Source organism: Euphorbia lathyris, chromosome 10, assembly GCF_963576675.1.
Source record: "Euphorbia lathyris chromosome 10, ddEupLath1.1, whole genome shotgun sequence".
Classification (NCBI taxonomy): Eukaryota; Viridiplantae; Streptophyta; class Magnoliopsida; order Malpighiales; family Euphorbiaceae; genus Euphorbia; species Euphorbia lathyris.
The window spans coordinates 55,046,333-55,061,223 of record NC_088919.1 but is presented as its reverse complement, the minus strand read 5'-3'; the positions used below and the strand labels follow the sequence as shown (position 1 = coordinate 55,061,223).

At 38.8% G+C, this 14,891-nt stretch overlaps 1 protein-coding gene across 1 annotated transcript; it reads left to right on the top strand.

The window, feature by feature from the left end:
• The first annotated feature begins 11,999 nt into the window (after window positions 1-11,999).
• Window positions 12,000-13,898, top strand: LOC136209205 (anthocyanidin 3-O-glucosyltransferase 4-like). Its single transcript, XM_066000611.1, has one exon. It carries the CDS (start codon window positions 12,420-12,422, stop codon window positions 13,638-13,640), a length of 1,221 nt encoding a protein of 406 aa, XP_065856683.1. The 5' UTR covers window positions 12,000-12,419; the 3' UTR covers window positions 13,641-13,898.
• The last annotated feature ends 993 nt before the right edge of the window (window positions 13,899-14,891 follow it).

Here is a 14,891-nt window from a genome sequence, read left to right as displayed (position 1 = left end):
TTGGACCAACTGCCATACTCCACAACGCGGTGAGATCTGCATGTGGCATGGTGGCTTGGTTTTCCCGGGCGAAGATTGTACCGGAGATCAATTTGTGCAAATACCGAACAACATAATCATCGATATTGGACGCCTTGGACGAACTACCGTCGTAATATTTCTGTCCGAAAAGTGATTCCCAGAAAGACACAGGGTTGAAAACATTAGGCGTCGTGGTGAATGCCTCTTTATAGCTCTCGGATTCTAGGTCGTCATCATCGGCAGCACCTAACATCTGGTTAAACAGGTTAAGCGAAGGCCTCTAGGAGTGACCCATGAGTCTGAAGCTAAACTTTCCCTCTTCATCAGGATCGGTTATCTCCACATTGTGCTTAAAAGTGGCCAAGAACTCGAGGGTTAGTTCCCGATAGGCAGGTTCCGTCATCTCAAAGAAGCATTCAAAGTGTCCTGTCTTCATGAGAGTGCGAACCCGATCTTCGAGCCTTACCCGCTTTAGGGTTTCCCAGCAAACTGTTCGGATGGGTCCGAACTGAAGTTTTGTTAACTCATCGTAGTACGCTTGTACAGTTGCATCTTTGAACTGGGAGATCTTCTTGACCAGCTTCTCATCAGGGACAAAAGCCACAGTGCTTGGTTCCGCCATTTTTGCCTTTGCTTTTTCTTTCTTAGAAGATCCCTCTATTTTCACGTTTTTGCCCGAGCCTCGGGTTCTCATTTCGCTGTCCAGTTTAAGTAGGGTTTTCCAGTGGTATAGGGCACAGATCATGAACTGGCCGTGCGAAAAGAAATCTCAAATAAAAGAAAAGAAATATGGTGAATGACGAACTGATATGAGATAAACCTTCTTTAAGTAGGGGAGAAGAGACGTCTTTTCGCCAATCCGTCATTAAGAGGTCGAATCTGATCATGCCACCTGGACAGATTGGCGGAAAGGCGCATATTTTTGAATTAGAACGAGGGGCAATGAACTGTCCCGATTTGAATTGAGAATTTATTGCCCCCTAACCGTTCAATCTTATCGAGGAGAAAATAGGTGGTAAGAGTGCCTATGTGTATAGGAGTGGATGTTTCCACCTACCGACCTACTTTCCTTGATAAAATCTTTCCCCACTAACCAGGTACAATTGTACTACCACACCCATTTAAATGGGTATTGGGTTTTACAATTGTGCCTGACCAGAAGATAATCAACAACAAACACAATTCAACAAATTTGACACAAAATTAAAGTAAATAAAAGTAAAAGTAAAAAAACTCAATCACATGCAAAGTTACTTGTGCTACAATTGGTGTTTGTAGCGAACACCCTGTTCATGTACTTTTACTGACTTGGGGGATCCTGGAAGTGAACAGTATCGATCTTCCTTGTGTGATCATTCTCTAAATATGGGTTTAATCTTTGCCCATTCACCTTAAAAGGATCACCCCCGTATTTGAAATTTCAACAGCTCCATGTGCAAATACACAGTTTACAATGAATGGTCCTGACCATCTTGACTTGAGCTTTCTTGGAAATAGCCTCAATTGTGAATTGTACAGAAGGAAGTTTTGTCCCTCATGAAACACCTTGTTCATGAGCTTTTTGTCGTGCCACTGCTTGGTCCTGGCTTTGTAATTCACCGCATTTTCATATGAGAACAGTCTAAATTCCTCCATTTCGCTCAGTTGTAAACTTCTCTGTTCACCAACAGCCTGCGTCTCAAAATTTAAAAATGTTAACGCCCAAAATGCGCGGTGTTCCATTTCCACCGGCAAGTGATAAGATTTCCTGTATAACAACCGAAACGGAGACATTCCAATCGGTGTTTTATAAGCGGTACGATACGCCCATAGAGCATCATCGAGCTTGTTTGCCCAATCCTTCCGAGAGTTGCCAACAGTTTTCTCTAAGATTCTTTTTATTTCTCTATTGGAGATCTCCACCTGTCCACTGGTTTGTGGATGGTATGGTGTGGCAACCATGTGTGAGACTCCAAGTTTTCCCATTAATTTTTCAAATTTTGCATTACAGAAGTGGGTCCCTTGATCACTGATGATCGCTCGCGGGACCCCGAATCTGGCAAACAGTCTTTTCAGAAATTTGACTATCACACGGGCGTCATTGGTGGGACTAGCTATTGCTTCAACCCACTTGCTCACATAATCCACAGCCACTAAGATGTATTTATTCCATTGGGAAGTTGGGAATGGTCCCATAAAATCTATGCCCCAGATGTCAAAAATTTCGCACACAACTATGTTGTTTAGGGGCATAGCATTTCGAGCCGAAATGTTTCCAGTTCGTTGGCACTCATTGCAAGTTCCAACGAATGCATTGGCATCCTTAAAAAGAGTGGGCCAGAAGAAACCTGATTGGAGAACCTTTGACGCGGTACGGCTTGCGCTATGGTGTCCTCCGGCTTCACGGTTATGACAGTGGCTTAGAACATCCTGTCCTTCTTCTTGCAATATGCATCTTCGAATGATTTAGTCCGCGCACAACCTGAAAAGGTAAGGGTCATCCCAAAAGTAATATTTGATTTCGGAGAAAAACTTCCTTTTTTGATTCGTGGATAGGTTGTGTGGTTTGAGCGAAGTTGCAAGGTAATTAGCTATATCGGTGAACCATGGCGTAGACTGTGCCGCATATAGATGCTCGTCAGGAAACCTTTCAACGATTTCTGCTTGTTCAAACCTGCCTTTGTGATCTATCCTTGACAAATGATCTGCTGCAACATTCTCCGTTCCCTTTTTATCCTTAATTTCCAAATCGAACTCCTGAAGTAATAGCAACCATCAGATCAACCTTGGCTTAGCATCCTTTTTCGCGAACAAGTATCGCAACGCTACGTGATCTGTGTGAACAATCACCCTGGATAAGACTAAGTAGGGTCTGAATTTGTCGAAAGCATACACAACCGCCAGAAATTCCTTCTCGGTAGTTGTATAGTTTTGCTGGGCCTCGTTCAATGTCTTGCTGGCATAGTAGATAGGTCGAAACTTCTTCTCAATCCTCTGTCCAAGAACAGCTCCCACACAAGTGTCGCTTGCGTCGCACATCATTTCAAAAGGTTGCTCCCAATCTGGTCCTACCAGTATAGGTGAGTTGATCAGCTTAGTCTTCAAGAGCTCAAAGGCCTTCAAACAGTCTGCATTGAAAGAGAACTCGGCTTCCTTATGGAGTAGGGCTGACAATGGGAGTGCAATCTTTGAAAAATCTTTTATAAACCGGCGATAAAACCCTGCGTTCCCCAAAAAACTTCTCACATCTTTGACGTTTGTAGGCACAGCCAGCTTCTCGATTACTTCCACTTTTGCCTTGTCCACTTCCATTCCTTTCTCAGAAATTTTATGCCCTAGGACAATTCCTCCAGTGACCATGAAATGGCACTTTTCCCAGTTCAAGACTAAGTTAGTCTCCTTGTATCGCGCGAGCACCGCTTCAAGGTTGTTCAGACAGCTATCAAATGAGCTTCCATAGACCGAGAAGTCATCCATAAATATTTCTACAGTCCGCTCCACCATGTCATGAAAAATAGACATCATACATCTCTGAAAAGTGGCAGGAGCATTGCACAGTCCGAAAGGCATCCTTTTGTAAGCATAAGTCCCATACGGACATGTGAACGTGGTCTTCTCCTGGTCCTCGCAATGAATTGCGATTTGGTTATATCCTGAATATCCATCAAGAAAACAATAGAATGCGTAGCCCGCTAGTCTTTCTAACATCTGGTCAATGAAGGGTAAGGGGAAATGGTCCTTCCTTGTGGCTTCATTAAGCTTTCTGTAGTCGACACAAACTCTCCACCCTGTTATTATTCTTGTGGGTACTAGCTCGTCCTTCTCATTTAGGACTACGGTTGTTCCTCCTTTCTTTGGCACAACGTGAACAGGGCTTGTCCACACACTATCAGATATTGGGTAGATAATGCCATCATCGAGAAGCTTGATCACCTCCTTTCTCACAACCTCCTTCATGTGGGGATTGAGCCTTCGTTGCGGCTGAACAGTTGGTCTGTGGTCCTTTTCCATCAAGATTCTATGAACACAGACTGTAGGGCTAATTCCTTTGATGTCATCTATTTTCCATGCTATTGCACACTTGTTTCTTTGCAAGACCGCCATTAGTTGCGCCTTTTGGTCAGGAGTTAATTTTGATGATACGATGACAGGACTTCCGCTGGGTGGTTCAAGGAAAGCGTACTCGAGATGTTCAGGCAACGGCTTCAATTCTGGCTTAGACACAGGCACAGTTGGTACCTCTGGTGGTTCTTGATGAGTTGGAATAGCAGGGTCTGACGGAGTTGTCAGAAAGTTGCTTTCAATGGAACAGCCTGTTCCCTCGCATATGTTCACCTCTCCCCCAATAAAGTTTCTAATGTGTCCTGTTCCTGCAAAGTAGTAAGACTCTGAAAATCATCTAAGAAACAGCATGTGTCATCATTATTATTCGCACGCCTCATTGCTTCATTCATTTTAAATATGACTTCCTCACCATTTATCCTTAAGAATAACTTTCCCTCTCCTACATCTATCAATGCTTTTCCTGTCGCTAGAAATGGTCTACCTAGGATAATAGGGACATGCAAATCTTCATCAATGTCCATTATAATGAAATCAACGGGCAAAATGAATTTTCCTACTTAGACTAACACGTCTTCCACTACTCCCCTAGGATAGCATACAGAACGATCAGCTAATTGAATTGACATACGAGTGGGTTGTGGTTCTCCTAACCCGAGTTGTGCATATACAGAATACGGCATTAGGTTTATGCTAGCTCCTAGGTCGCAAAGTGCATTTTCAATAGTCAGCTTTCCAATTGAACAAGGAATCGAAAAACTCCCTGGATCTTTTAGCTTCTTTGGAAGTTGCTGCTTGTTTTGGAGTATGGACGAACAGTCTCTGTTGAGTTGTATCATGGAAATGTTCTCCAGTTTCTTCTTGTTCGATAGGATATCTTTGAGGAATTTTGCATATGTTGGCATCTGCGCCAGTGCTTCCACAAAAGGTATGTTGATATGCAGTTTCCTCAAAGTGTCCAACACTTTAGAATTCTGCTCCTCCAACTTCTTGTTGATTAGCCGCGTTGGATATGGCACAGGTGGGACATATGGCTGTGGTGGTTTACATGCTCTTTCCTCCTCTTGATCTGGCTTACTTGCTTGGTTAGCCTTCCTCGTTTCTTCATTACTAGGAACAGCTTGTTCCAGTTCCCCTTCAGCTTCTTTGGATGTTCCTACACGCTCAGCATCCTTGTTAGATAAAACTACTGGTTGAGTTTCCTTACTAGACCTCAAGGTGATTGCCATGACGTCGCCTTTAGGATTTGGCTCAGTATTGCTCGGCATTATCCCCTTTCCTTTTGATGTGGACGCGGCGATCTGGTGGACTTGTGTTTCCAAATTCTTGATCGATGCCTGCGTCTGTTTCATGAACTGCATCATCATTGTTTTCATATCTGGTTCGACTTCTTCCTTTTGTGGCACAGGTTGCTTATAATGCTGCTGAGGTTGTCTTTGATAATGTCCTCCTTGCTGTTGTTGATACCTCGACTGATCTGGATACTGTGGTGGTCCCTGCTGGTCTGGTTGACCGGTCCATCCAAAATTTGGATGGCTCCTGGTTTCAGAGTTGTAGGTGTTAGAATAACGGTTGGGCTGATTCCTCTGATTGTACCCTGCGTAGTCGCATTCAGCCCGTGTGCCTTTTCCTTGCTTAACTCTAGGACAGTTGATATTGAAATGAGCTCCTCCGCAAAAACCACAACTGTCATTGAATGGTGGTTCACTAAATGGCGGTTCATTGTGAATGGACGAGACATTTATCTTTCCCAGCTGCCGAGTAAGCTGTTCTACTTGGCTTGTTAGTTTTGACATGACATCCTCGTTTCCTGTCCTTTTTCCTTCACTTCTTGACGAATGCCAGTTGTAACTCGTGTTGACCACTTTCTCTATTAGGTCATATAAAGCTTGTGGCTCTAGATCTTCTGGGTTACCATTCGCGATAGATTCGATCTGGATTTTGTAAACGTTGGTCGCGCCATTGTAAAAATTCTACATTTGCATCCACATAGGGATACCATGATTTGGCACCCTTCTGAGCAGCTCCTTGTATCTTTCCCACGCTTCCACCAGCGACTCATCTTCGTCCTGTATGAAGCGTGACACTTCATTTCGTAGCTTGATGGCTTGTCGAGGCGGAAAATACTTCATCAGAAAAGCTCTTGCCATCTCTTCCCAACTCATGATCGTTCCAGGCTGTAAATTTCGTAGCCATGTTTTTGCTTTATCTTTTAGTGAAAAAGGAAACAGCTTCAATCTGATCACGTCATCAGAGACACCTCTGTTCGACCTGAATGTGTTGCACAAGGTGATGAATTCTTGAAGATGCCCATTAGGATCTTCAGATTGAAACCCATTAAATTGCACCGATGCTTGGATCATTTGTATCATGGACCCTTTTACTTCAAACATGTTATTTCCCTCGTTGGGCAATACGATACACGATGAGTGTCCCTCGGTAGTTGGCCTAGAGTAGTCTCTGATTCTCATAACATGAGGGTTATTATTTTCTCCTTCCTCTTCTTGGTTTGGTGGAACTTGCTGTTCTGGTCCTTCCCTTCCAGCCATTCTTCTCTCTCTTTGCCTTTCTCTCTGTCTAGCACGTCGAGCTCCCGCTCTGTTTCGTCTACACGTTCTCTCTAATTCGAGATTGATAGGAAAAACAGGAGGTGCAGCTCTACGCATAAACGGAAAATGACTTCTTTGTTCCTGCACGCCTTAACACACAGATTAAAAACACCATGTTTTACAGAAATTTCAGCTATAAATTTGTTGCTCTCAATCCCCGGCAACGGCGCCAAAAACTTGTTGTCCTCAGATGAGACTCTAGCAAGTGCACTAGATACAAGTAATAAAGTGATAAGTGAGTATCGTCTCCACAGGGATTGTGATTCAAATCAATATCGGAAATCGTTGCTAAATAGTGTGTGTTACAACAGTGTCTTCCTTTATGGTTGATTGTTTAATATTGGTTGTTTAATGACTCAGGCAGAATGATAAAACAAGGAAATGAGGTTACTTTGCAAAGATTTTAGGGAATAGAACAGGCTCGACATAACCGAACACGGTGTGCTACGTCTTACAACATTCCATGAATAAAAGACAATGCCAATGAAGCCAAAGTATCAGTTTTGAAGTGAGTTTGAGTCAACTGTCGTGTGTTCTTAAACTCCTAAGATTTACTAACATCTTTAGCGTCCTAAAGATACGTTCTTTTTAGCATTAAGAGCAAAACTGCATTTCTATATGAGAAAACCCTTGACACAACCTTCTAACTTGTCAGCTTCGAAGTTGAGAGATCAATAGAGATATCGGTGAAGATGAAAGCAGTGTCCTATCATTCATCTAACACATACATACATGCTTGAGCAAGAAAGTTAAATCCTCATTGACCACGACATTGACAAAAAACTAAATATTCATAAAAACGTTGTAAAGCTTACATCACCGGGCCGGCCAGGCCGTGCCCGTTCAAAATGTCTACTCACTCATATCGAGCAGTGAACAGAAGAGGATTCCTGATACAGCTTGAGACTCCATGGGAGCTCTCTTCTTCCTTCTATTCTACTTGTCTAAAAACAAAACTAAAAAAATATCTGATCCCTAATCCTTCTCTGCTTTTCCTATTTAAAGGGAAAAGACAGAGACCCCAAAATCGGTACAACTTTCGTACCCTTTTCTACAAAGAAATTCAACTACCTACTACAATTAAAATAAACTAAAATGATTAACTTTAGGTTAACCCTTGAACACTCAAGGGTGGTGAGACTTCAAATCATCTTGCTTCTTTAGGCAATCCCATCGCCACACACTTTCTCCTGCCGCTCTGCCACTTTTCTGCCACTGCCACCAACGATCTGTCGCTGTCCGTCATTGGATAATCCGGCATTTGACCGCTGGATACAAGTAAGGCTCCACTCCTCATTGGCATTAGCGAAACAAGCTGTTTCCAGCGAGTTTAGCATTTTTCTTTGCTTATCTGCACAAGGACATTAATTAGCTCTTATTCCTTACAAAATGATATAAAAATACCCGAATTCCCTTATAAATTATTTGTTAAACTTAGTCAATTTCATGCCTAACATTCCATTTAACTACGGATACACTTACCCATTAAAGATCAATATATAAAACAAAAATATTACAAATTTAACAAAAGATCAATTTAATAAACCATCTATAAATAATTCATCTACAAATTTCATAAATATTCCAAATTTAAAAATTCTAAATCAACTTTAATCAATAAAAATAAGGGAAAATTACAAAACTAGGTCAAATGGGAGGCCCATTTACATATTTAACCCATTTACTCAACCTATTACATATCTAGACTCATTTTGTGTGACTTTCCCGTAATACCCCTACCCTTCCCACTTCCCCTCACTCTATCGGTTTCTCTCCCCTGTTCTCCTTGGTGCGCGAAAACGGTTTGGCTCCTCCATTAATGATTTGAAGACTTTTGATCTTCCTATTTGCCTTTAAATTGCATGAAATCTGCACCATGTTTCCAAATCACAATGAAGTTCTCTTTTCATCTCTTGATTCTGCAACTTCCTCACCCTAGAAAACGAAGCCATGGTTCTTCATCTTCCTGTTCGTTAATTGGTTTGTTTCTTCTTGTTACCATTCCAGAAATGGTTATTCTACGTTATTTCCGTCGTTCTTCCCAGTTTATCATACTGTTAGGAGCGAAAAATGTAAGTATCTGCTGTTTTTCCTGCGTTTTCCATGAATTCACTTCGCGTAGTCGATGAATTCGCGGAGATCTGCGAAGAGAACGAGCCTGAAACTTGATGATCTACTTCGCGAATCGATGAATTCGCGACGTTCTGCGAAGAGAAAGAGTCTGAAACGTATGGATCTACCTCGCGAATCTATTAGTTCGTGAAGTCTGCGAATAGATCCTTACGTTTCAGACCTCGCAGACTTCGCGAAAGCATCGATATGCGACGTAGATAGTCACATTTCAGACCTCGCAGACTTCGCGAAAGAATCGTTATGCGAAGTAAAATCACCTCTTCCCATGCACATTTACATTCGCATGCTTCGCTAATTTTCATTTCGCGAATCCAAAATCGTCCTTTTTCATAACTAACACGGTTAATTTTTTCTGTAGATGGTTGAATACGTAACATCCCTTTCTGGAAGGCGGCGTACTGGGCTGCAGGGAAGATGATTTTCCTTCCTGTATAGGGATGAACTTCCCCAAGATTGACACATTCACTCCTGAAATGATTCGTTAGGAGAGATTGTGTCAATCTCGGGGTGCACCATGGGACACGTCCATCCTATGGTGCCAATCTTCAAAGTGGACCTAACTTAATCCGGTGCCAATTTTAAAGCGGATGAGTAATCTTCGTTTCAAAATTGGTACCGGATTAGTTATTGTGGCAATCTTGTTGTAAATTTTGATAATGTTATGATTTGAATGTTGTTATTGTGGCAATCTTTTTGTAAATTTTGATAATGTTATGATTTGAATGTTAGAATCCGTTGTTGTTTGCCCTTTTTTGTTATATACTACTTCGCGAATTAGCTTCAAAACACATCCAGGCTTCGCATATGCGAACTAAATTCATCAAGCAAACCCAAACATTTACTTCGCAGACTTCGCATAGTATGGAATATGCGAAGTCAGACGGGATGGGGCGAGCCGCGCGTAAATATTGGGGGTATTTTTGGAAAGTCACACAAAATGAGTCTAGATATGTAATAGGTTGAGCAAATGGGTTAAATATGTAAATGGGCCTCCCATTTGACCTAGTTTTGTAATTTTCCTTAAAAATAAATCAAATTAATGATTAAAAAAAATCAATGGATGAAAATCAAATATATGGTGGGTACCAAGTACTCTAGGGGTATTCCCGTACCCGTCTCACACTTATCAAAAGTAATGTTTTGAGCCCATACCAACTCAAACCCTTTTACATAGGATATAGGTAATCTTATTAGGCGGATAGTGCCGGTACCCACGAATAACGTACCCGTTTCCGTCCTTACTCAGGACCGGGTTAGGCTCATTACTAATTAGGAGGTTGCCACTTGTTTGTTGTCTATAAGCCTAAAAGGTTCAGTTACAGTATTTTGCTTAGCTGGTTATCACATGCTTAGCTTCTTTTCCATGTGAGTGGCAGTACTAATAACGTACAAAAAGCCAAATTGTTAATTTGTATTTTGCCAAACTATATAGGTAGATTTCAGTTATGTAAATAATTGCAAATAATTCATCAATAGGTCACTAGTTAGGAATGATAATAGGTGGATAACCTCAAAAGTTTGTTTTGCTTTTTATTCTAATTTTTTTTTTTTGACATGAATTGAGAAACACCGAACAAAATCATGGAAGGACTGTATCGTTTTCTTTTAGACGTTCGCGGAACTGTTAGAAAAGTGTAAGAAGATCAAATTTCGGTCACCTTCAAGATAAAACAGCCACTTGTAATACAGGTTCGTATTGCATAGTACAAACTCGGTTTTACCTACACTCTTAATTGCTCAGTTCGAATTTTTCAAAGAAAAGTATTGTATTCGGTGTGTTTAAAATGACATTCGCAACAAGTATTTATACAAAAAAAAAAAAGAGTTGATGTACTCTGATTTTGTGGGAAAGAAAGAGGGAAAGAAATCAGGGAAATGTGGAACTGGAATGGCTGATTCAGAAAGACCATATCAAAAGTTTTAATAAAAATTATAGATTTTACACCAACCCAACCCAACTTGGATCGTACTGCGGCGGTGCGCGTGCAATACATATCTTCTGTATTTAACTTATTTTTTTGCAACCGAGTGATCAATTGATTATATTTTGCACAAGTTCAGGAGGTAACTGAACATTTTATGCAAGTTGGGGGGTTTTTAGGACACTTTGAAAGTTCAGAGGCTCAATCAAGTTTTTTGGATAAGTTCAAGAGGTAAATGATGTATTAAGTCAAACTAAAATTATTTATCATGTAATAGGATGTTGTACTTTTACCACCTCTAATAATAAATTCTTGCATCCTCCGGATTTTTAATAGGAGAAATTCTACTATAAACCGTACCAGTACTGTTTCTACCAACCCTCCATACCGCCATGGCTCCGTCCATAGTAGGGCCGGTCCTAGACATACATTAGGTGTTCGGTTGTCCAGGGTTGAATGTCAAAAGAAGCTCAAACTTTTTTTAATATATATATAGTAATTTTTTTTTAGGGAAAAGTATGAAAAAAAAATGTACGTGGTTTGTCCAATTTACAAACAGAGGCATGTGGTTTGTCCAATTTACAAACAGAGGCATGTGGTTTAAAAGTTTACAAATAAAGGTCTGTGATATATTTTATTTACAAAATAAAGTATTGCAATTACATAGTTAAGTTCTAATTACAACCGAATACATTTTTATCTTAAAAAAATTATTTTTACATATGGGTAAAACACAACTCCCGAAAAAAACTTCCTAAATCGAAACAATAAATAATATGGTGGAATTTTACGTTTTTTACTAATCTGACAGTTCATGAACTAAATCGGTATTTAAATTCATTTGACACAGTTACAATTTGATTTTTGAATATGTGTTTTGTTAATATATAAATGTAATTGAAAAAAAATAAAAAATGCTCTTATTGTCATCAATTACATAAAAGTTTAATTTTAAATACTTTGTTTTGTAAAAAAAAAAGCATACCACATACCTCTATTTGCAAACTTTTAAACCACGTACCTCTATTTGCAAATAAGACAAACCACGAACATTTTTTTTTCGTACTTTGTCCTTTTTTTAATTATAAATATAGTTATAATATTAGTCTTTGAAAAAACTAAATAATATAATATTATAGGTTTAAAATAATTTCAAATTTCTAAGTACAATAACCAACCGTTGGACTAGATCCTTATTTCAATAAAAAAAAAATACAATAACCAACCCTAACCCCTCTAGACAAAAAAAAAAAAAAAAAAAAAAAGCCATACTTTTTTTTATCTTCAATTATCTCCTCTCATTATTTTATCAAAAAAAAAAAAAAAATTATCTCCTCTCATTCTCTGTTTATCCATTACCATCTAGCTTTCTTTCTAGACCTGTGCTTTCTTCAATCTTTTCTATCTTCTGCTTATTCTTCAAGCTAAATCCATGGCTGCTTCTGAGTCTCAGCAACTGCATTTTATCTTATTTCCTTTCATGGCCCAAGGCCACATGATTCCCATGTTTGACATCGCCAGATGATTAGCTCACCAAGGTGTTCTCATCACAATAATCACTACTCCAATCAATGCTAATCGCATCAGAAAAATCCTCCATCGAGATGTCGAATCCGGCCTCCCAATTAACCTCGTCGAGCTGAAATTTCCGGCCGAAGAAGCCGGACTACCACCAGATTGTGAAAATCTTGACATGCTATCTTCATTGAGCTTAGTCTTGGATTTCTACAAAACACTCAATCTGCTTCAAGAACCAGTTGAAACTTTGCTTCAACAGATGAAACCAAGCCCTAATTGTATCATTTCCTATGCGAATTTGCCTTATACAAGCCGAGTTGCTACGAAACTTCTTCTTCCGAGAATATCTTTCACCGGATTTTGTTGCTTTTGTGTGGTATGTATGGATAGAGTATACAATTCTGAGGTTATGAAGAGTGTGAATTCTGAAACAGAATACTTTTCTGTTCCTGGATTGCCTCATCATATCCAAATTACCAAACAACAACTCCCCGGAGCAGCATTTCCGAATTTCGGTGTCATGTCAGAGCAAATAAGAGCTGCAGAAGAATTAACATATGGTATCATAATGAATTCTTTTGAAGAATTGGAGCCTGAATATGTTCATGAATGTAAGAAGATAAGAGATCGAAAGGTTTGGTGTATCGGTCCGGTTTCGCTCAACAACAAACATAACTTGGATCTGATTCAAAGAGGTGATAATAAAATGTTGATCCAACAATCTGATGAATGCTTGAAATGGCTCAACGAGCAACAATCGGGTTCTGTAATATACGTATGTTTCGGTAGCCTTTGTAATTTAATAACTTTGCAGTTGATAGAGCTCGCTTTAGGTTTAGAAGCGTCGAATAGACCGTTCATTTGGGTTTTAAGAGGAGGTGGAAAAATGATAGAGTTAGAAAAATGGATAGAAGAAGAAGGTTTCGAAGAAAGGACGAAAGGGAGAAGCCTTATAATAAGAGGATGGGCACCACAACTTGTTATACTATCACATGTAGCAATTGGGGGATTTTTAACACATTGCGGATGGAATTCAACGCTGGAAGCTATAAGTGAAGGCGTACCTATGATTACTTGGCCGCTTTTTGCGGATCAGTTTTGCAATGAAAAGCTTGTTGTGGAAGTGTTGAAGATCGGTGTAAAAGTTGGGGCTGAAGCAACTATTGTTTGGGGGGAGGAAGATAAAATGGGAGTTTCGGTTAAAAAGGAAGATGTTGCGAATGCTATATTGAAGCTAATGGATGTAGGAGAGGAAGGTGAAGAGATGAGAAGAAGAGCAAAAGAGTTGAGTGAGAAGGCAAAGAAAGCAGTGGAAGAAAATGGATTATCTTATCTTAATTTGAAACTATTGATTGAAGATATTAAATTGCTTACACTAAACACAGTTTTAGGATAATGTGAAAGTTATAGGAAAATCCTACATCAACGCAATTGCTGATGTAGCATGATTTGAGTGGAGGGATCAGTATTGGTTCTAGTTCACAGTAAATTCTCTCGAGTTATAGATTATTAAACTAGTAATACTATTGTTTAATCAGTCAATATTGAATTGGTTGATGCTCATACGTATGATCATAAACTCTTCCTTGCTAGATTTTGTAAAAAATTATACTCTTGCTTACTATTTGCTTGTTGGTGACATTTAGACTAATTTTATTTTACGTTTGATTTTTCATTGATCGAGTTCATTGTACGTGCCGATGATATATAGTAAAATTTATTGATGACTTAATATATTTACAATTTAAAAAATAATTGAACTATTTCAATAATGATGATACATTATATGTTGTAGCTTAGACTAAAAAGAAAACTTTTGACTTATTGATAAAGGGATAGTAGATGAAGACGGTTATTGAGAACGCAAAAACCTAAAATGGCTCTGTTATTATTAAAAAAAAAACTACAATATATGGTCCTAAAAAGAAGACTCAAGTTCCCTGGTAGAGGGGAAGTTGACAAAGATCTCTCCTTTATACCAGGAATTAGATATGAATGGCTCTTTTGATTCGAGTGTGATAAATATTGAAAAATAAGATTATCATCAACACCTCAATATGTTATGAATAATCTAAATCTTACCTTAAATAGGAATGAGATTTCTAACTCATATGAGAATATAGAACTTAGTCTGAATGGGAGAGAATCCTGAATTATAAAGAATATAAGCGTCATGTGATAAGAACATTCAATAAGGAATGAAAAAGGGATAAACTCAAATTCTCAAGCCAATAAAGACTTAAAATGGACCATCGAGAAATTGAATCGAATAAAACTAAGACACTTTACTTAATGATGAATATATAAATTAATGGAAGAGAATACTGAGTCTTCTCAAGAGAATTATGTATTTATGGGAGAAAACAAGAACCGACGACACTATGGCTATGGGACAATCCGCTCAAAAGTTTATATTAGTATAATGAGTATATAGTTTTGACTCCTCTCTTTTATTTTCAATCCTAATAGTTTCTTCTTGTATTATTTTTATTTTAACATAAATATGGTAATTATTAAATTTAATAAATCAAATAATAAGTTTTATTAATGGATTTCTATTTTTTTTACTTAAAGTTAAATTATATTAATTTTTAAAAAAAAATTGAAGGAAAGCTTTGAAATTTAAAAGGAAGTACAATAAATACAA

Excerpts from the sequence above, each read along its gene's own strand:
- LOC136209205 (XM_066000611.1), top strand. The coding sequence starts at position 12,420 with ATGCTATCTTCATTGAGCTTAGTCTTGGATTTCTACAAAACACTCAAT.